This window comes from Apodemus sylvaticus, chromosome 2 (assembly GCF_947179515.1).
Source record: "Apodemus sylvaticus chromosome 2, mApoSyl1.1, whole genome shotgun sequence".
Lineage (NCBI taxonomy): Eukaryota > Metazoa > Chordata > Mammalia > Rodentia > Muridae > Apodemus > Apodemus sylvaticus.
Window position 1 is genome coordinate 117534975 of NC_067473.1, and position 20744 is coordinate 117555718.

A 20744-nucleotide genomic window follows, 5' to 3' on the forward strand; every position below is an offset into this window, starting at 1 on the left:
CTCCATGGCCTTAATTTCCCAAGAAGCCAGAGGAGATCAGGGGAAGAGAGATGGTGGAGAAGAAAGAAGCCTGGCTCACGGCTGGGAAGAGGGAATGCAAGGACTCCGGGTAGAGACACACCTTGATGGGTGAGTACCACTTCCGAGGGGAAGAAGGCCTGCGCATGTTGTTGTTGAGGTTCCGAGGCTCCGGGAACTCATACTCCTGCTCTGGCATCTTCACTCTGGCGTTCTTCGCCTTTTCTAACTTCGCCCCTTCTTCTGTGGAGCCCTTTTCTCCCCAGCGAACCTAATGTAAGTGAAATTCCACAGAACAAGGTTACAGGACTGTGCGGTTTGCCCCTTGAGGACAGACAGGGTCTGAGGCCCACTGGGTCCTCTGATTCTTCAGGATCGTGAGCCAGAGAGATAGGGTGTGTGGAAAAAGGGAAAGCATGGAGCAGAAGAGGTGATAGAGGTGGGGAGCCATGGGCTGGGAGAATGAGAGGGAGAACTGGCTAGGTGGGGTACAGAAGTGGGGTTTTTTCCTGGGGTTTGGCAGATGGCCTCATCCGACTGGTGATGGGCAAGATGCAGGCATGGGGTTAAATACCTGTACCCTTCTGTCTCCCCATCTTTGTGTCTCATAAGCCACGCCCCCTCTAACCGCAAGCGGGGACCGCCAGCATTTGCTCTGGGTTCCTATCCCCAGGTAACTGGCATACAGAGTTGTGTGATAGCAGACCTCTTACCTCCATTCTTTTAATGCCTCCAACACCGCGACCACCATAGTAAGAGGCATCTACTGTGGGCCATTTCTTCTTTGGCAAACCATCATCATCTTCTTCCTGCCGAGAGATTGTGACATATAAAGACAAAGCTTGCAAGGTTGTGCGTGTCCATTCTGGTGAGGTGGACAGGAGCAAGCTGGTACAGTCAAATCACAGTTTCAGACCACACAGTTAAGTCCCTATGCTCATTGACTGTGGAGCTCACACAGCCTGAGTATGTTGTCCTGATTCATGAAGTGGGTATTAAACAGTCTGTGGACAGCCCTGGGGAGCAGGTCCTGTCCTGCACAGCAGGGTGCTGTGCAGGCAGGCAATGTGCCACTGAACTTGGGACCTTAAGCGTGCAATCCCTAATGTAACCATGTTATGAGATGGTGCTTAATGACTGGGTTTGGGTCTACAGGCTGGGTCCTCACAAAGTGCATTATTGAAGACTGGCTCTGTCCTAAGTGGGCAGAGGCAGGGGATCTGGGGCTGGTTGTTCTCCTTTGCTAAACTTTCTCATCCTTCTGCTTCTGCCCTGGATGATGCATGAGAAGGCCCCATTTGATGCTGACCCCAGGCCCTTGGGCTTCCCAGAATGTCATCTCCAGAAGTGCAAGAAATTAGTTTTGTTTTCTTTATGAATCCCTCAGCCTTGGGTATTGTGATATAGAAGGTCAGCATTAGGAGGAGTTTTATGAGTGTCTTCAGTTGGTGACTACAGGAGTACAAACTTTGAACGCTACTACTCCAGCTGTTTTGTGGCTGTCAGATTCAGAGCAGTGGAGGTGACATTCTGATTTGGTGATGCCCCATCCGGTGGGTGACTCACCCCTTAGCACGTGAACCTAATTCACATCTTCCCCCTCTTTCTCCAAATCTGGAAACACTCTGGATGCTTATGCATAAAACACAGAATTCTAGTCTCTATCCCTTCCTTGGCCCCCTGCCACACTCTGGGCACCCCTCTCTCTACTTCTCCTCTCTCATGTGCGTGGGGCCCTGGGAAAGGAAGGCAGGCCATCCAGAGGCAGGTACTGCCCTTGCCCCCAGTCTAGATTTACAACAGGAAGTGCTCAGACATATGCTCGGCTCCACCAAGCCTCCCATTAGTCCCTGACCTGAGCTTCCCTTCCAAACTCAAACACCAGCCACAAAGTCAACACTAAGCCCAAGGTCTGAGCAAAGGGAGAGTCAGCATTTCCCCCGTAGGGAGCAGTGAGCAGGACTCTGTTTATGCACCACAGCCTGTAGAGTTGCACAATCCCAGGGAGAGCCCTGAACCTTTGATGTGTTTTCTTCACTTGGCCAAAAGTTGGCGGAGTAAATTCACAGGGTTCAGCGCATGCTCTCTGACAGCCAACAGTCTCAGAGAATGCAGTTCTACATCTAGTAAAGAAAAGAGGCCCTGGAAGGTATCTCCCCACCCTGTCCCCAGTCACCTTCTGAGATGTATCCAGGAGGGGGAACCTCTAGCATGGATTTTTTTTTTTTCCGTTTTTGGTAAAGAAACTTTGGTGACCTTCACAGTTCCTGGAGGTAAGGATTAGCTGAGCTAAACTGTTTCACAGTACCAAGTAGCAGGATTTCCTTGTGGGAAATCAGCAGGGAACAGGAAGAAAAGAGTGGGCTGAGCCACCACAATCTGAGGGAACCCACAGGGGATGGCAAGGAGGACGGGATGGCTGGCTGGGTGGGAGCGCCAGCGATATCCCTGGCCACACAGTGCTGCCCTCTGGTCTCCTACTTATGTCAAACCCTCAAGAGGAAAGCCTTGTGGGGGAGGTGGAGGGGAACGTGGGGATGGGGATGGCGATGGCGAGGCACAGATGGCATCCAGCAAATATAGAGGATAAAATGACCCAGAAGCACCGAGAGACATCAGCAGTGTAAAAAGGTGCTCAGCTGGGGCTGGAGTCTGGTTTCCCACCAGGGGAAGTCCCAAAGGTTTAAATAGCAAAGGTTGTGGTGGCCCAGACGTCACTGGACTGACATTTGTGCAACACCATGGAAGCACATCCCCCAGATGGCAGAGGCCCATTGTGACGTGTGTTTGTCTTCACAAAGACCAAGCTGAGCTTTCCCAGGGAGCCTGAGCTCCCGTGCTGTCCTTGTGCTCCCAGCGTTGCCAGCTCTGGTACCACAGTCCCATGCTGCAAGGTGCAGGGGGGTCCGAGTGCCCGGAGAACCCCCACCTCCCGTGACTGCTATCCATTTTTCCAGACGTTTTGTAAGTTCCCTACTCTATGTGGAACCCCAGTTCCCCAGAGAATTTAGCCTCCTTTCTCATCTCTATTGACTCAATAAATACTTAATTAGTTATTAAGCAAAACTGTGGGTAGAAGGAATGAGGGTTCAGATCCGGGGCCTCCCAAACTCCAGCACATAGGCAGTGCACTGGGAGAATCTCCCGGTTCAGGGTGAAGGGTGCCCCTGGTCTGGATGTCAGCTGACCCTCGAAGCTTTGTGCTATTCTTGCTTTTCTGATAGCCACACACAGGAAGAACCAGATGAACAGACTGGACTGAGGGGAACTTCATTCCCTAGCTCACTGGGAAGGCCAGGGGGAGAACATGCTGGAAGCAGAGTCCAGCCATGCTTCCCAACTAACTTCAAGTATTATAGAACCCCAAACATCTTGAACCCAGATGATAAGTCCTGTGTGACCCCAAACAAGAGCCACTTGAGTGTCCTTGGCTTCACCCCTCCAGCCACTGTGGTGGAGCCCCCATGCCCACCGTGTTGGAGGCAGACAGAGAGAAGGCAGCTATGCATATTTACAGAGGAGTAAGCTTTGTGGGTCTGATGTCATGAAGGAAGACTATGGCAGCGGAAGTACCTAGGCTGGAGGGCTGAGTAAGTAGACCCCACCACAATGTTTCTTGTGGCCTTTGGGTCTCTCTCATCTGTAAATTCATAGGTAGGCCTGAGCAGTTTGGCAAGACTTCTGTTTGTAAATACAACCACTAAAGGCTTAAATTTCCCCTTTTTCCTAGTTACATTTAGCATGCCACAGCATGGTCTCCTCTGTCTCCACACAGTAATGAAGGTCAACACGTGGCCCTCCGGCCTTCCTCAGTGATCAGCAGTGTATTTATTTTCTCAGGAGTTCTTTTATGACAAGGTACTGAAACGTCAAGTGCTGAATTCTCGTCTGTGCCGGAACTTCTGTTTTGGGTGCACATGCTTGAGAGAACACGGCTTGTATGATGTCTCTAGGGAGAAGGCCCCTGGTAAGCTGTACCACTTTTCATGGCTTGGTTTTCCTAACAATTCTCACATAGTGGTAAGCCTGGAAACTTGTCTACCATCGACAGTCATATGCTGTTCAGCGGAGTTTGCCCGCCATCGATGCCTCTGGCAAGCATCCACCCCTCTGCCTTTGGATAAGACCCGCCAGCCTACAGACAGTTCCATTCTCAGTCCTCCCTGCCTCTTGTCTCCCCACACACATCCTAATAAGACAGTTGGTTCTACGGCTTCAAGGTGAGATGTGGTAGTGAAGTGTGAAAGAAGACAGAACAGCAGATGTGGGGTTGGAGAGAGCGATGGAGAACACATGGACGTGGGGCCTGGCATGGGGGCAGAGCTCAGTGGCCACCTTCATGTCAGTGTTAAGAAAAGCTGTCCTGGGCCTTGTTGAGGCCTCCTGTGTCTAGGTGGGATGACGTCCCTCCATTTAGGAACAGGGGATCCCCAGGGATTGGAGGATCCAATGCTGACCAAGGGGGTCACTCAGGACCAGTAGAGAAAGGACTACACTAGGTTTCCCCCTCAGGTTCAAGTTCAATCTTAGACCTATCATGTAAAAGCTGTGTAATCCTAGGTAAAATATTGCCAACCATTTGAATGTGGTAAGTGCTCCCCCAAAGCTGAGTTAAAGATGTGGTTTCCAGCTCAAGGCAAGGCTGAATGGAGGCAAATCTTTAGGGTGGGAGGCCTACTGGGAGGAAGTTAGGTCATTTGGGGTGTGTCTGTGAAGGAATATTGTGGCCCTGATCCCTCCCTGTCACTCTGCTTCCTGGCCATGCCCTTTGCCAGGGGCTTCCAGTGTGATGTGGTATTCACACTGCAGCCTGTAACCACCGGAACCCATCTTCTCTTCTTGTTTAGGTCTGCTGTCTCAGGAGTCTCGTCATCACAGGGATGGAGATTTGACTATCATACCTACCTTAGACCTTATTATACCCCATTGTTTTTTTTCCACTTATAAAATTGAGTTACAACAGTGTGGCTTTATTCTCAGGCTGTTGAATGACCAAATGAAACAGTATAGAATGATTATTTTGCTATTTTCTCCTTACAGTTGTCTGGAGAGCTCTAACTGCCTAGCAAATATTGTCTCTAGCACACCTTATAAATTTTAATGGGCTCAGATACAATATAGACTTGGAGCCTCTTCCTTTTCCCCTGGACTAGGGCCGGCCTCACGCTGCCTATCACAGCATACAAGAGTGCGTATTCTGGAGTTGTTCAATGAGTTAAAAAATGTAAAAAAAAAAATCATTACTCTGTGTGTGTGTGTGTGTGTGTGTGTGTGTGTGTGAGAGGGGAGGGGGACTGTCTTGCCAGCTGATATATATGCCACAGAGAATAATTTTGTGGCATCACTTCTCTCAAGCTTGAAAGGCCTTGACCTGCTTAGCCATCTTGTTGGCCACAAAGTTGTTGTAGTTTTTTTCTTTTAAAGATTTTTTGTTAAAAAACTTAACTAATTAATTAGTTAACTCATTTCTTTATGTGTATTAGCGTTTGTCTGCATGCATGTGCACCATGTACCCACAGAGGGCAGAGGAGGGTGTTGGATCCCCTGGAATGTAGTTACAGGTGGTTGTATGCCGCAGCATGGGTGCTAGGATTCAAACTTGGGTCCTCTGCAAGAGCAACCAGTGTTCCTCGCCACCTCCCCACCTCTCCAGGCCCTAGGCCCAGAATTTTACCTGTCTAGAAAGGATGGTGGCTGTTCACAGGCAGTTAACCTCTGTCCTGTTTGACCTTCCCAATGTCCTCAAATCAGAGCCCAATGTCTTAATTAGTCGCATGCTAAAATGTGCAACATTTAATCTTCCATTAGTCAAAGCTCTGGTTTGGGCAGCTCCCTGGCTTATTCCTGACGCAGCGTTTGCCTATTGAAGCCAGATGTTTCCGGTGAAACAGGCTGAAGAGCTCTAGACTCCAGGAGGGGTTGCTTGATCTCTCGTCCACAACTGAAACAGACAGCTAACTAGGGTCCAGTCGAGGCAGCACTGAGTAGGTGGGAAACTCCATGTGCTCCGGTGAGGTGATGGGGCAAGATGTGTAAACTACGAGTCTCTGCCTTTAGCCCTGCCTGGACAGATCTCAGGAGAGAACTCTCAGCGTGTGTGCGTGTTTGTAGATCTGCATGTACCTAAGATGCCAGCTAACCCACACCACCTTTCCTCTCACTTACAGGCTTTCCTGATATGGGTTGCCTGTCAAATGTGGCAGGGTCTTTGAGAACCTGTATGAAAGGCAGGGTGGGAAAGGAAGATAGCATGATTCCTGGCATTAGCTCAGGTTTACTCTGTTAGACTGGAGTATAACTTATTCAAGCACACTGTTCCATAGATGCTCTGTGGTGGTGCCATCAGACCCTCTTCTTGAGGAGAAAGTATGGTCTCCACACTCAAAGACGATAGTCTGTTAGTGAGAGACAGTGCTCAGTGGGGTAGGAAGGGACCTCTGGTCCAGGTTCATCCAGGCCATTGGCTGTGATTTCTGATCGATGACCTGGAGTGAATTGTGCTAAGGACCTTCCCCTGCTGGGAACTGAGAGAGAGGGACTAATAGACTGAGGCTGTAGTTATTGGAGGCAGAAGCTGACATGAAGGCCCTGAGCACGCCATCTGCTGGGTCAGAGCAGGAAGGGTGCATAGACTACAGTTATGGGATCATGAGGAAACCTGGAAAGAAGATAGCAGAGAGGAGTAGAGACCTGGAGACAAAGAGGCTGGACCGGAGGTGCAGCCTGGCTGGGGCTGCTTGCCTTTTAGGGGTTCATCACCACAACTCTCTCTGGCTCCGCCCACCTCCTTCTAAACACTCAATCATGATATGAAGTCAAACCTTCTCCTTGCCGTACATGTGATCAAGCTCAACATGAGTCACTGAGACCTTCATTGTTGAATAACAGTGCATCTTAAGGGAGGCATGTTCTCATGAACTGAGAGCCTTGACTAACTCATGCAGTCACAGCATTCGTGAAGGTGATCTCACTCAGGGAGCCTTCAACGGAGAGCACTGCTAACACACCCTCCAGAAACTGCCAACTCTTTGAGACAAAGACGGTGAAGACTAAGCCTCACTCTGGTGGCAGTGGGCTAAGACCCGCCCCTGGTGCCCTCTCAGGTGTCACGCTGAGCTTCCTCCCACTGAGACTTCCAGAGCCCAGGCGGCTTTTCTTTGTACTCGCTGAGCAGTTTCGCTTCCAGTGACAGAAGATTCCCGAAAGCCATACCTCATTCCATGTCACATTCTGTGTGTTTCCTACTAAAGAGGATTCTACACGAAGGAGAAGCGCTATGCAGAGTCAGTAAGCTGCGGTCATTCTAGCTTTAGCTAGTCACACAGTGATGCACCTCACGCCAGCTACTTTTATGTCAACTTGACACGAGAGGAGGGAGGCTCAATTGAGAAAATGCTTCTATAAGATTGGTCTGTAGGCAAGCCTGTGGGCATTTTCTTAACTAGTGATTGATGTGGGAGGGCCCAGTCCACTGTGGGCGGTGCCACCTCTGGCCTGTTGGTCCTGGAATGCCAGCAGAAAGCAGGCTGAGCAAGCCAATAGGCAGCGCTCTGCATCAGCTCCTGCCTGCGGCTTCCCACCCTCACTGTTTTTTTTTTTTTTTTTTTTTTTTTGATGATGATGATAACTGTTTGTTATATGGATCTGTGAGGAAAATTTCCTCCACAAGCTACTTTTGGTCATAGTGTTTCATCACAGCAGTAGTGACCCTAACAGGGACAGCCTCCCTCAGGATGTGATGGTTACAGATCTGATGGAGGTCAGGCCAGTTAATAGCTTGTCTGTATGTGCAGCAGGCAGAGGGGTTGCTCTCACAGGCTGCTCTTCTCCCCCACCCCACCACTATGTTGTCATGGTCTTTCTATGTAGCCCAGGCTGACGGCAAGCTTGAGTTTCTCCTGCTTCAGCCTACCCAGTGCTGGGGTTACTAGCATCATGGGGTTATATGCACCATCACTTGCAGTTCATGTCAAGATTAACCAGATAGTTCTTAACCTTTGAGTATCTGATGGTCTTAAGCTTTGTTGAAGAGGGAGGATTTAATGCAATACCCAGAGACCACCAAGGAGAAAGGAGGCTCCACTGACAGGAGGACTTTCAGGGCACTCTAGGCAGATATGAACTGTGCTCGAGGCCTCTGTGGGGTCTGTACACGGGGCTGGATTGGAGAAGGCTGAACAGATTCCAGCTGTGGTTTTCAAAGCATTGTATAAAATACTTCATATGTTCTAAGTTACGTTATTTCTTTCTGTGGGATTTCTCTCTTTCTTTTCTTCCTGCCAGAGCACATTAGGAGGGGACTAGGGCCCCAAGGAGCCCTGGAGCTAACACACATGCTGAAGTAATCTTCATGGCAGTAGGAAGTTGCCTTAAGCCTCCCACAAGCCTTCAGATCCCAAGGGTCCATAGTCTTCATTCCATTTCAGGAACAAGGTTTGCCGTTTTCAATGTTCGGCCTCCGTACAAATATTAAATGAAGCTGAAAGCCTCAGTTTCTTCCTTTCCCTTGCTTTTGTCTGTTCTCTCTTGTTTGGCCTCTAGCCTTACATCCAAGCTGTATCTGTGTACCTTTGGTGTCTGTGGACCCTGTGCTAGATGCTACATGTAGAGGACATCAGACCCCACAGTACCTCAGGACCCAAATCTCCAGCATATTTCCGTCTAAAGGTTGATGCAGTGCAAGCAGCAGAAAGAGCCACTCTGAGCAACACTGAGGGTGGTGGACGTTTTCACCCCAGAGCTGACAGAGGGGTGCTGCGATAGAGTTACATTTTCTGCTTTGGGGTTCTAAGAGGCAGCTGCACATGACACAGGGATACTCAGACAGAACTACAGGACCAGCCTCGGTTCCTGCTCTTGGAAGGTTAAAGACAGACTCAGACATGGAGAGAGCTCTTTTCTCCCTCTTCTCTGCACAGCAATGTAATTTTCTCCTTTGATTTCTGGGCAGAGAGTTAACATTCCTGCGAGATGTGTTTTAATTGATTGCCACGATTAAGTCTCTTGGGGTTGGCGCAGTGTTCAGCACATGAGAAACTCATAGAATTTTAAACTTAATCATCTTTCTTTCTGTTTAGGGAGGCTGAGCCGGGACAGAGCTGGGCAGTGGTTATTGAGGTGCACACAAAGAGACTTGACAGACCCAGTTGAGAACTGGAAACCTCATCATCATACCTGCTGGGCCCACTAAATTTTCAGATTGAGGCCATCTACACTGGCAGGTGTTACTTCTAAGGGCCCCAGTTGCCCCAAATTATGAAAGCCATTTGCTGGGAACTCCCATCCAGCAATCAGCTGCTAACACCTCGGCTAGTTTAGCAGAGCCGCCCTGCACCACAGTGGCTCCCTGGCCCATTTAGTGGAAGAGTTTGTCTGTAGACAGAGGATTTGAGAGCGAGGCCAGGATATTAGCATATCCCTCTCCAGAGTGGATTTATGACCACCTGGCAGAGTTCACATAATACTGTTTTAAATTAAAGAAAAATGGGATCCTTGGCACAGCCCTAGAAGCAGTGATTGCCTGCAGAGTGTGGCAAATTCACCATAACCTATACATGTAATGCGCATCTGTGCGAGACGAGAGTCCTAAAATGTTTCAGAGGAAAAATTAGAGCCTTATAGCCACAAATTATTGTAGTGATAAAAACATTTATTCTGAGTGTGGTGAGACATGCTTGTGATTCTCACTGGGTAGGGGGGTTCAGGCCGCAGTGATATATGTTAAAAGCCAGCCTGTGCCTCATGAGACCCTGTCCCCCCAAAAAAACGTGGAGAAGGGGTTGGGCTGCAGCTCAGATGGGAGCTTATATAGCATGTGTGGGTCCCATGTGCTGGGTCCCAGCACATCAAAACGACAGTAACCAAACCTCAACCCCTCAAAATGCTCCCAGAAAATCTTTCAAAAATCCTTGAAAGGAAAACAAACAAAAACAGCAGACGAATGTATACATTTTAAAATTGGTCTTTGTAAAAAGAAATCAGCTAAGCTAAGCTCTGGCTGCAAGAGTGGCTCAGTTCCTGTTCCGCCCACTTAGGAAAGGTACAAAGGCTCCTCAGGAAGCAGGGGTCCAGCCCTGCTTAGCAAGGGGCCAAGCACCCAGCCAGTGCTGCCCTGCTCTGCCGCCCTCCCGCTAGGTGCACCCCCACTTCCCTTCAGGCACTTACCTCACTCTCCTCAACAGGTGGTGGAGGGACCTCCTTGATGATCTGTAAATGAAAAGAACAGGTCAGTGGGCATCGCTAGCCTCCTGCTTTCTAAGATGTCTACCATGTCTGTAATCCCATAGAAACACCTGGGAGCACCCAGGAGCACGGGGACTGTCTATGCCCTGACCTGGCTGGACAGAGACGCCCAATGAGAGCTGGGTCTAGCTGCTACTTAGTGTTGTAGTCTCCTGTAGAGAAACGTGTCCCACGGCTGTTTCACCAGAGAAACGTGTCTCACCAGGGCAGATACTCTCATTAATTTGTTCACACAGGAAGCCATTCCCGTCCTCCACCCAACAATCTATACATTAACAAAGAAGGGTGAGACACGAGTGAGTTAAAAGGGTGCTGCGGATACCAGCTAGGTACAGGCCGGGCTTACTTGGCTGGAGCTCTCTCTCACTGACCTCACTGGGTCCAGAGAGAGAGAGAGAGGATGTGATTTAGACTGAGCAACACCACCCCCCTCCACCCTCCCACCCCCCCCACCCCCCCACCCCCCCCCACCCCCGAGAGAAGGCAGCAGAAGAGGGATGCCCAGGGATCTCTTCCGGGTATAGACAATTCAGAGGCAAATGTATCTCAGTAACTATTTATAAGACCGTTCTTCAACTGTCCCATCTGTCCAATTTGTGGAGAAAGACACACAGACACGGTTCTAGTAAGTCACTGGGAGTTCTTTCCTACCATGATGACTGGTCTGATAACTCTACTCATAAAAGGAAAGTCAGGCAGTTAGCTGGACTTTAGGTCCTTCCCAAGGCACTTGGCTATGAAATACCGTGATCCTGAACATTCAGGAACTAGCTACCTTCACCCACACTTACTATTAGAATTTTGGGACCCCATACTTTCTTTAGGTGACAACTGGCACTTACAAAGTTTGTCCTGTAACCTTTGCCATCTCCGCAGCAGGACTGCCCACTTTCGCAGATGGGAGTCCAGGCATCTTTTAGCCTCTTGAGCAAGGACTCCTTTAGGAGCAGCAAGTATCTCCTCACCTTCCTACTAAGTGCATTCTCCTCCAATTTAATAATAGGGAGCACTCTCTAGGACTCTGGTCCCCACCTCTGTTTCCACCCTGCACAGTCTAGAACGTTTCTCCACTGATTAGACAGGCTACCCACAGCAGCCAGTGGACTGAGGGGCTCCAAGCATCTGAGGACAGTATTCATTAACTGAAGAGGCAGAGATGAGGGCCTCCTGGGGTTCAGGACTACTGTTTCATCTGCTTCCACTTCCTGTTGCTGTGGGAAGCTGTGACTTTCCTCACCCACTCAAGTCCCTTCTGAGACTCCCTCAGGGGAACCTCTGGGGAAGACTGTTACTGCCTGCTGCTGACTGGCCATCATTCCAGAGACAGCAGATTATTTTAGAACAGGAAATGGCTGGAAGCTGGAGGAAGGGATGAGGAGGTGGGGGTAGCAACTTGAATGGGAGGAGAAGGGGGCGTTGGCAGGATGTTTGCAAAAAGGCAGATGCAGTGGGGAAGACAATGTCCTCAGCTTTGAAGAGACTCAAGACTGCTGCTTCACTTCACAGAAGCCTAGCACAGTTGTCAAATGTAAACCCTGACCGGCCTTCTCACAGTGGTGAGGATTTGAGGAGCCTCTGGGTCTCCTGCAGCCTCGTCAATAAAGCAGAGCAAGCCCATAACCCTTGCAGGAGTTGAGTCACCCTGAGCAATAGTGTGCAGTGCTAGTGCTATGAAGACAGTGCACAGATGAAGGCACCTCCCCCTGTCCGCTTCTCTCTCTATTGCATCTTTAATAGTCCTCTGTATAAGCCAGGGACTGCATGGCTGGCTCCATAACACGCCCCAGACAGGAGCCTGATGCCTGTCTGGCCACGGGATCAGGGGATGTCAGCAGCCTGTACAAGTTGGTACACGGCAAGAAGGGGAGAAGGCTCTGCTGGTAAAGTGCTTGCTGTGCAAGCAGGAGGACTGAGGAATAAGTCCAGGCCCAGCCACCCACGTAAAAGCCAGATGTGGAGTTTTGTGCCTGCAATCCAAGGACTAGGGAGGCAGAGGTGGGGCAATCCTGGGGCTTGCTGGCTGGCCAACCTGGGCTCATCCATGAGCTCCAGGGATGTCTCAGAAATAAACTAGAATTCTACTGAGGAAGACATTCAGTATCTAACTCTGGCTTCCACATGCGCACAGCATACATGCACATGCATACACACATGCACATGTGTGGACTTGTGCACACACACATGCACTTGCATGCACACTCACACACAGCACTGGGAGACTGACACTCAGACCAACGCTCATTTACTCTACTTCACACTTACTGAATATCTATTCCATATCCTAAGTGGGCCAGATCTGAACAGAGCCCCGAAGACAATGGCATCATACCTGATGTACTAATACTGATTTCGAGGATTATATATTGTAAACTGGGCACCTCAATTTCTGAAACACAAACTACCATGTTCAGCTACACAGAAACTAAACTCTAAACTAGTCTTGCCTGATGAGTGGCTGGCAGAGACAGTGAAGAGGTCCCCCAGTTGCTTTGAGCTGGTGAGCCCAGCCTGGCCTGGCATAGAATAGCCAGATGGAATCATTCCTATGCCAAGAGGCGGCACATGGACCACCCTGTACAAGGCTCTGAGCACAGGGAAACACACTCCTCTTGTATTCTCCACAAGCTTTCGTGAAAACACAGTCCCTGCTGCACAATAAAATTGTATTCAATTTTAGAAAAAAAAGAAGTTAATGAAATTTGGAGAAGAATAGCTGGATCTTGGAAGTATTATATTATAGGATGGGATCCAGACTCAGAAAGATAAGCAGCACACGTTCTGTCTCAGAGGTGGCTTGTAGCTCTTCACGGTTTGATGTGTTAACATATCAGTAAAGGATGACTGTGGGTATGGGCGATGAAACTAAAGAAAGGTCTGTAAGAGAAGGCAGAGGGGTGGATGTTGGGGTGATAGGGCTCATGGGATGTAAAAGCAGAAAGGAGGTCACTCAGGGTGGAGGACACAGGAGAGAGGTGGGAGAGGAGCAGAGAGGAGAATCCGAGGGAACAGTCTTTGTAGTGTTGGGGAGCAAAGCCAGGGCACAGCAGGTAAATGCTCTACTGCTGGCTGGCTGGGCAGACTCAGGCCAAGCTCAGGCTCTTGTGAGCACCCGAGTGTGCTCTGGAGAGCGTGGTAAGCTTGGGGTGCACTGACAGCTACAGTCTGGCCTTTGTGGCTTATAGTCAAGTTCAGCTGCTAGGCCGGGAGAGCCCTCTTCACAACTGGGAAGTGAGCTGGTGCGACGGCTCTCTCCCTCGGAAGTGCTCATCTGAACTTGCATTCCCCGAAGCTCAGCCAGGTCTTGTTGACTCAGCAGCTGTGCGTTGGAACTGACTGTGCTCAAGGTGGAAGCCAGGCCTCCGTGCACATGAAGGAGGTCACAGCCTGGCTGTCACCCACTGAGAGCTTCTCCACTACAACTTCCTATATGTTTTTAAAGATTTGTTTTATTTTTATTTTTCATGTGCATGAATGTTTTGCCTACGTGAATGTAAATATATCACAGAAGTCCCTGGGGGCCAGAAGAGGGAGGGTGTCGGTCCCTTGGAGCTGGGCTTACAGAAGGTTGTGAGCGTTTATGTGGGTTCCGGGAACTGAACTGCGGTCCTCTGTAACCACTGGGTCACCTTCCCAGGCTCGTGACTTTATATCCCTTTCCTTGCTGTCCACTCTCTCCACGACAGGAGCTAGATGTGGCTAAACTGCATGAGTTCCTGGGAGGCAGGTACTCGTCTCATGGAACAGGACATGGTACTAAACAGAAAGGACTTCCTGGCCTCTTTCTCTATAGTCTACGTATATCCCAGCGTGGTTTGTGAATGAGCTACAGCCCTCACATTCCCACAGGCCCCTCTGCATCCTCCACGTGGTCTCTCACTGCCAGGGGATCCTTGACCTCTCTGTGGTCTACACAGGCCCAGGTCAACAGTTAAGACTAGTCAGTCCGTTAACAAAACTATGTACTAATTTCAATGAGCTCAGCAGTTGCCAAATTTTCCAATATTAGAATCATGTAGAGAGTTTCTTGCTATACAGAACTGTGGGTGTACTGTCTTCCCAATGGACTGAGACCAGGCATTTCTAAAAGGTTCCCAAATAATGCTGACTTTGAGGGTGTGTGGACCACATTCTTAGAACCATGAGTTAACTTATTTCTAACCAGTCTGTCTGTATCACTCTACTCTGGGCAGAGGTATGTTTTGTGTTAGGTAAGACATCTCCACAGGGTTGTGCTATGGAATTTGACAGCTGAAAGAAACACCAGCCCTAAGTCCTGTGTGGCACAGATTTGTAACTCCAGTGCTTGCGGGACCAGGGAAGAAGATCTCAGGTTGGAGGCCAGCATGCATTACACACTGACACCCAGTCTTAAAAGCAACTGTTATTGTTTCCTTTATGTTGCTATAATAAAACACTTGGACCAAAAGCAACTTAGGGGAAATGATGATCTGGCTTATACTTTCAAGTTCCAGTTCTCCAACGAGGGAATTCGGGGGCAGGAGCTCAAGCAGGAGCTTGGAGCAGAAACCGTGAAGGAACTTTGCTTGCTGGCTGTGTTCCCATGTTTAGTTAGCAATCTTACACAGCCCGGGATCACCTGTCTAGGGAATGGTGCCATCCACAGTGGGCCAAACCCTTCCACATCAATTAACAATCAAGACCATCCCTCACAGTCAGGCCGATCTGATCTGGGCAATCCAGGTTTTCCTCTCAGATGAATATAGGCTGTGTCAAGTTGACAATGAAAGCTAATGAAAGCAGGAATTGATCAATAAATAAACCAAAACCCAGCAGCCTTGGGATATGCGATATCAATGGTGACAGTGTCCTTGCCTTGGTGTCTGGTCTCTCAGGTGCCTCTACTGCCATGGGGTGAGGACACCATGCCCTTGGCTCTGTCTGAAGGCATGACTTGACCTTTCTCTTGGCCTCCTCTGCGTATTGAATCGTCTCAGCCTGGGACAAGTCCAGCTATGTGGCTTCTTAGGTCTCAAGCATAGATCTTATCCTTTGTGGTCCACACTATTGGCAGTGAACTCTAAGCTGCACTCACAACTCTCTTTGCCACAGTGGACTCTGAGCTTCTGGAAGACACAAGCACGTGTGGCCAGCTTCTGTCTCTGACCCGTAGCTCAGAGCATGTTGCTCAATCACTGCTTCTGGAAAGAATGAGCGTGTGCTCCTCTAAAGGAGAAGGTGCAGGAAGCATGTCCTAGTGTGCTCAAAGTCCTGCTCTCCAGCAAACACTTAACATTCGATGGTGTAAGCCTCACTTTTGGTCTCCCAGTCTTCCTGCATAATTTTTTTTGGAGAGTAAGATATTCAAAATTTCTTAGAGCAGCCCGACTCACTAATGCATGGTGGGAAATCTCACAGCATCTGGCTAACTGCTGCTTTTCTATCCAGCACTAGGGCCCATTCTGTTTCTAAACTCCAGCTTCAAAGTCTTCACTGCTCTGCGGCTTGATATTTTGCTTCTCAGCACCGTGTCCACAACCAGTTTCCTGGACAACTTGAGCATTGCACGTACAATCTGTGTTGTTACAAGTCCTTCCCGTGTATGTTTGTTTGATAATGTGTGGAAAGCACGAAAGTTCTTTAAAAAAAAAAATCACAAAACTAAGAAATTGTACTTGTAGCTTGAAAGAGATGATTTTCAAAGGCCAAAGAGAAATTAGATGAACACTCACTTTAGTTTTGTGTGTGAGGAAGTGGTGGCAGAATTCATAGAATTATCATCATCAGATGTAGAGAAATATGTAATGATAGTGTGTGTGTGTGTGTGTGTGTGTGTGTGTGTGTGTGTTTAGTGTTACTGAGGGGACAAGCTTGACTGGCTGGTAGTGAGCTGAGCAGGAAATGCAAATTCCACAATGCATGTACACCTCATGTGCTTTCTTGCTTTCATTTACATGTGTGCAATTAAGCAAGTCCTGAGTGTGTGTCCTTTTCTTTGTGGGAGAATCGTATACAATGCTTAAGAAATAGGTGCATGTGTTAGTTATATGAACCAGGGACTGATCGGAAGAAGAAAGCCTTCAGCATGTGAGAAAGGTGTTTTGGCAAGGGCAAAAATAGATGGGGTGCTGGGAGAGGCACGGGGGCAAAGGAGCCTGGGGTGGGGGGCTTCATGGGAGACCTTGCTGAAACCAGGGAGAGAGAGGACAGTGAGGCTTCAGACAGTGGGCTCTAGAGAAAAGACAGTGGGGGCTCCAGACATCGGGGCTCTGGAGAGGAAATGGTGGGGGCTCCAGACAGCGGGGCTCTAGAGAGAAGACGGTGGGGGCTCCAGACATCAGGGCTCTAGAGAGAAGAGACAGTGGAGGCTCCAGACAGCGGGGCTCTAGAGAGAAGAGGTCTGGAGCCCTCTTTCGCTCTACATGAACCACAGTCATGCATGGATTGGGTACAAAGCTGAGAACAGGAAGGCTCTTGCATGACACTGGGCCTCACCAGAACCCCATAAGTGGTTCGTTTTTAATGGTGAGAGTACCCAGGGACGACAACAGCAGATTTTTCTACCTCAGACAGTGCTGAGCAAATACAAGGATCAGGGAGCCCAAGCGGTGATGTCTTTTTTTCTGGCTAATCTCCACTCTAAGGATCACTGCTATGCCTTCCGTCTTCATGCTCCCAGCCACAACATGCATGCTCATTCTTTATACCAGAGCAAAACCCATGTATTTTCTGTAGTGTTTTTATTAATAATTTGTGGGATCCAGGGCTGGCAAGATGGCTCAGAGGATAAAGATGTTTGCTGCCAAGCCTGATGACCTGAATCTGATCTCTATGTCCCACACTGGTGGAAAGAGAGAACTCATTTCTGCAAGTTGTTATCTAATTTCACACACACACACACACACACACACACACACACACACACACACACACACACACTCATATACACACACCAAACAAACAAACAAACAAACATATGTAATGAAATGTTAGAGTTTAAGATATTGAAAAGAATGAAAATTTTATTGAGTTTGGCATTGTTTTGATGGGTTGTTTCCATAAGACTTTGTGTTTAATTTTTGAGACTTATGTGTATGTATGTGTACAAGCTTGTCTATACGTACATTATGTGTATGTAGTACCCACAGAGGCCAGAAGAGGGTGTCAGATTGCTTTGAACTGGATTACAGGTGGTTGTGAGGCTCCTGATGTGGGTTCTGAGGATCAAGCCCAGGTTCTTTCTCTGTGAGGGCAGCGTATGCTCTTAACTGTCGAGTCATTTCCTTGCTCCTCCTTTTCCTTTGAGTCCTTCATGCATCCAGCACTTTGCCCACTGAGCCACCAATCTACCAGAGGACTTGGGTTTCTTTCTATAAGTCCCTACACCCTCCTGTTCTGGGATTATGTCTCTACTGGTGATGAGCAGGACCCCAGGTAGTATAAATCCAAACCCTAAAACTCTGAGAGGTTACAGTCATGAATTCCTAGGGACTGACATGCCAACCCCATCTGCACTCATGGACCTGTCTCAGGTGGAAAACTCACTTCCAACTCACAAGTTCTTCTGTGTCCACAGAGGCTATGGAGTCAAAGCTCTGAGTCACTGAGGTCGCTGAGTCTCCTCAGGTGCCTCTTTGAGGCCAGCTGACAAGAGGTCCCTTTCCATCGTCCCTGGAAATGCCCCCTATTTTCTTCTGAGTCTTATGTTTATCCAGGATTTTTGTTGGTTTTGGTTTCCTTACATAGTATGCGTAACTGATCTTAAAAAAGCATTATTTGTAGTCTTATATAAGGGTTAGTTTAAATGTATGTATGCATGTATGTATATATGTGTGTACTTATATCTTTCACATGATGTATGATCAAATGTGTGGGCATCTGTGTGGACATGCGCAGACCTCTTGGACTGATTTAGTTGTCTTCCTAAATTGCTCCCACCTATTTAATTATTTATTGAGACAAGGTCTTTCTAGATAGCTCTGGTTTGCTTAGAACTTACTATGTAGATCAGGCTGGCCTAGAACTCATAGAGACCCACCCCAATCTGGTTCCTGGGTGCTGGGATTAAATGCACTGCCTCCCTGGCCTATGTGATTAAACAGTCTCAGATCAGACACTGCAGAGTTAATGCTGTGCTGTTAGAATGTTAGAAATACACCCCAAGGACTTTAGCACTGCAGAGGATGGGGTGCTCGCTGCTTACATTCTAGCCTTCTGCTCTCGACCCCAAGGCTTACAATAGCATTCCTATCGAAGTCAGGAAACCATAGGAAGGTGGGGGACTCCATATGAAAGACTTATAGGAAGTAGGAGATGCTGAAGAGCAGACGGATCAGTGATCCTTCCCACAAAGCAGACTGGCTGAACTTAATACAAACCTCGCGTCTGACTATGGCTACTCCTGGTCCTTCCCTGCCTCAACCTAGAACTTTCACACTGCACAAGCTGAGCAAAAACCAGCGATGAGGAAGGAAATAGAATAAAAATTTAAAGACATAAGATAATTTTAAAGAAATGAAACCTACTGTGCTTCTGTCTCCGTTAGGAACCCCAACTTGAAATAGTCTTGTGCCCCTTACTCCCTGAGGCTGGGATGCTTAAGAGGTCACATTCATCAATACCTGAAGTGACAGGCACAGCAGGCTGCTTTCATGAGTGGATAAGGCCTAAGTGACTGGCATGGCAATTTGGCAGGACATTTGGGCACAGTGGCCACAGCATGATGTCAAGGTCACTGTAGAAGACTGGGAAGTGGCACAGTAAAATAAACCCATGAGCTTAGAAGCCCTGGCTAGGCTAGGAGGAGAAACGTCTCTGCCCGGGCTATGGGCCAGCTGTTTCCAGCTGCCAGCAGGGTCAGTGGAGTCTGAACAAGGCTACAGAGGTCACCGTGTTGATGACATGGTATTTAGCTGGGAGACAGTGAGGTAGCCTCTAAGGAGGGAGGGTGCAGTCCCAGACCCTGCACTTTGAGTTGTTTCGGGCTTCTCTAGAATTGTATTTCTTTGATATTTCGGGTAGAACACCAGTGTCATTGTGTGAACATGCCAAAGATTTTGAGGGTTACACAAAAGGGCAGAAGAAGAGTTCTGGGATTGGCATGCTTAGGAATTGACCACACAGATCATCTTAATAAGGTCCCCAAGGGAGCCTGCCACTCCCAGTTATTTGAAACATCTTTGAAGCTATTGTGTCTGCTCCTCCTAGTTTCAGGTGTATTGTTTTCATTGTCCAGTAGATACAGTTTGGAAGAGCTGTCCCTCATCACCTAATCCTCAGGTAGTTTCAATAATGCAGCCATGTCTGAGAGCTACAAAATGGGATCTCCAGAGGGACTTGGAGAAGGTAAGGCTGGAAGGACAGTGGGAGACAGCAGGTACCAGTTCCTGGCTCTTTACAAAGGGATCTGAAGTTAAAGGATTTTCCCATTCCTTAGCTGACAGGGGATAATGATGCTTTGGTGGTATGTCATCTCCAGTCATGGCCAACCTCTTTCCACTGCCTATAAGCACAGGAGCAGGGTGTGTGGGTGGATTTCAAGGTAAGCAATGAGGCGGGCTTAGGTGGAGGGAAGCTAGCAGGAGAGATGGAGGGTAGGGATGCAAGAGTGCAGGGCAGGGAGGCAGAGGGGAGGGCAGGGATGCAGAGGGGAGGGCAGGGATGCAGAGGGGAGGGCAGGGATGCAGAGGGGAGGGCAGGGAGGCAGAGTGGAGAGCAGGGAGGCAGAGGGGTGGGCAGGGAGGCAGAGGGGAGGGCAGGGAGGCAGAGGGTAGGGCAGGGGGCAGGGATGCAGAGGGCAGAGGAGGCCTCTGCATCATGGAAACGAATTTCCTAAGGGGCAGAGTGAGAAGGCCCAGATGGGCAGTGTGGGCTGGCATGTCATCAGGTCCCATACCTAGCCAAGCCTGAGATGCTAGATGACTTGCTGTCGTAGTTACACCAGTCACTAGCAAATTCCTTGGTGTGTGTGTCAGGCCCTACAACTCAGTGTTGTGAAACATGTGGAGAGCTGTATCTGAAGATGCTGTTTTTGTTTCACTCTAAGGCCTATCAAGTCTTACTTGATCATTAGAGATGTCCAGCCATCTTCCCTTCCTGCCTCCCCAGCACTGGGAGCTAAGTACATGCCTCACTTTGTTTTTAACATAGGTTTCATCCCCAAGGCCCTCATGGTAAAAAGAACTTAACCCACAAGTTCTTCTGGCCTCTACACACACACACACACACACACACACACACACACACACACACACACTTTTTAAAAAGAAGAAGTTCTGAAATGAGTTGCCTAATGGTGCAAGCATATAACATTACTGAACTGTGCTCATAAAAATAGTGGGACAGAATCTTATGTCCGTACTACATAGCCACAGTTAAAGAGACCGACAGTCCTGCTGTACAATTGCAGCTCTTCTGCAGTCCCATTAATCACACCAGCATGTCCTTAAGCAAATCATGACATTTGTGTCCAGGTAAGGCAAAGTCTCTACTTGGTTTATTAGGACAGGGTTGGGCATGCCCGCTCA

The 20744-nt window shown here is 48.7% G+C and overlaps 1 protein-coding gene across 1 annotated transcript in view; it reads right to left on the reverse strand.

Annotated features, from left to right (window-relative positions):
• Positions 1–20744, reverse strand: part of Antxr1 (ANTXR cell adhesion molecule 1) — a 188343-nt gene that overhangs the window by 50649 nt on the left and 116950 nt on the right. Inside the window, exons 14-16 of the mRNA XM_052174247.1 lie at positions 10183–10224; positions 732–827; positions 122–289 (exon numbers count right to left, since the gene is read on the reverse strand). Of these exons, the coding sequence (XP_052030207.1) occupies positions 122–289; positions 732–827; positions 10183–10224 (306 nt within the window). The remainder of the gene's footprint in view (positions 1–121; positions 290–731; positions 828–10182; positions 10225–20744) is intronic.